General features: G+C 57.6%; 1 protein-coding gene across 1 annotated transcript in view; it reads right to left on the bottom strand.

Moving 5' to 3' along the window:
• The window catches only part of ACA1_207510 (uncharacterized protein), a gene marked incomplete at both ends in the record, with an annotated part of 3,641 nt that overhangs the window by 1,089 nt on the left and 1,520 nt on the right, over positions 1-1,032 (bottom strand). Inside the window, one exon of the mRNA XM_004339892.1 lies at positions 3-254. Coding sequence (XP_004339940.1) covers positions 3-254 — 252 coding nt within the window. The remainder of the gene's footprint in view (positions 1-2; positions 255-1,032) is intronic.

The raw sequence follows: 1,032 nt of genomic DNA, 5'->3' as shown, positions 1-1,032 counted from the left end.
ACCGTGCACAGAGCGCCGATCGCCGAGAAGGTCGCGAGGAAGACGTTCCAGAAGAAGAGCGGCTGCTGCAAATCGAACGCCTTCCGATCTCTCATCAATCGCTTACCGCCGAAGATGACGATGACGTAGAGCACGCACAGCGCCACCGGCACCTCGTAGTGCTTCCCCATCCACAGGTGGGCCGACCGCCAGTCGTGGTAGGCCGGCAGCCACTCGAGCTCGAGCGCCGACCATACTTTCTCTCCCAGCCCTTGCTGCGCCATGTCCCAACCAGAAAAAAAAGGCTGGAGTGTGGTAATGTGGAGATGGAGATGAAGAAGATTGAGAGATCTTCTGCAGGAGCTGTTGTTGTAAGCAGGTGCACCAGAGCGTGCGGGCGGAGAGCAATAAAACCGGAAGAGTCCGAGTAGTGGCTGCGGGGGCGTTTCGTGCGGGACTTTTCTTCTTGCTTTCGTCTCACTCTCCGCGTACGCGAAATTTCGGCTCCACACCCGGCCGACGCGGCAGGGGGTTAGGCTTGTCGGTCGAAACTCGGCCGCCACGTAGCTTACATCAGGTGCGTGCTCTAGTTGGTGTGCTGAGGTTGTGGAGGAGGAAGAGAGACTGAAAGTGGGTGCCGTAACTGTTGTCGCCTGGTGGTGTGGGGAGTGGTGTTTTCCCGTGATTGTTGTGGCGGTGCTTATTGGTTGTCTGCAAAAAAGTTGCACCACTGGCGAAGCAAGAGCTGGTCTGGCGCAGAGACCTCCACCTTGCTTTAGACCAAGAAGGGGCATTCACCTTCGAAGAAGATCACTAAAACTTGGCCCAGTTGTCCGCGCCCTCGGTGTCCTCTTCGAACTTTGCCCAGTCAGCCAAGCCCGTGCTCTGGCGGCAAAGAGAAATGTGAGCGACCAAAAGAGGACGAAGCAATCAAAGCGAAGACAGAAAGGCGAGAAGGACGCACAGCCGGCGCAGCGGCGCTAGTAGAAGGAGTTGCGGTTGACGCGGCCGTGGCCCAGTCCACTTCTTCGTCATCGAACTTGGCCCAGTCAT

Source organism: Acanthamoeba castellanii (genome assembly GCF_000313135.1).
Source record: "Acanthamoeba castellanii str. Neff unplaced genomic scaffold scf7180000084757, whole genome shotgun sequence".
NCBI lineage: Eukaryota > Discosea > Longamoebia > Acanthamoebidae > Acanthamoeba > Acanthamoeba castellanii.
Note: the sequence above shows the minus strand (reverse complement) of the source record. Positions and strands in the feature narration are given on the sequence as shown.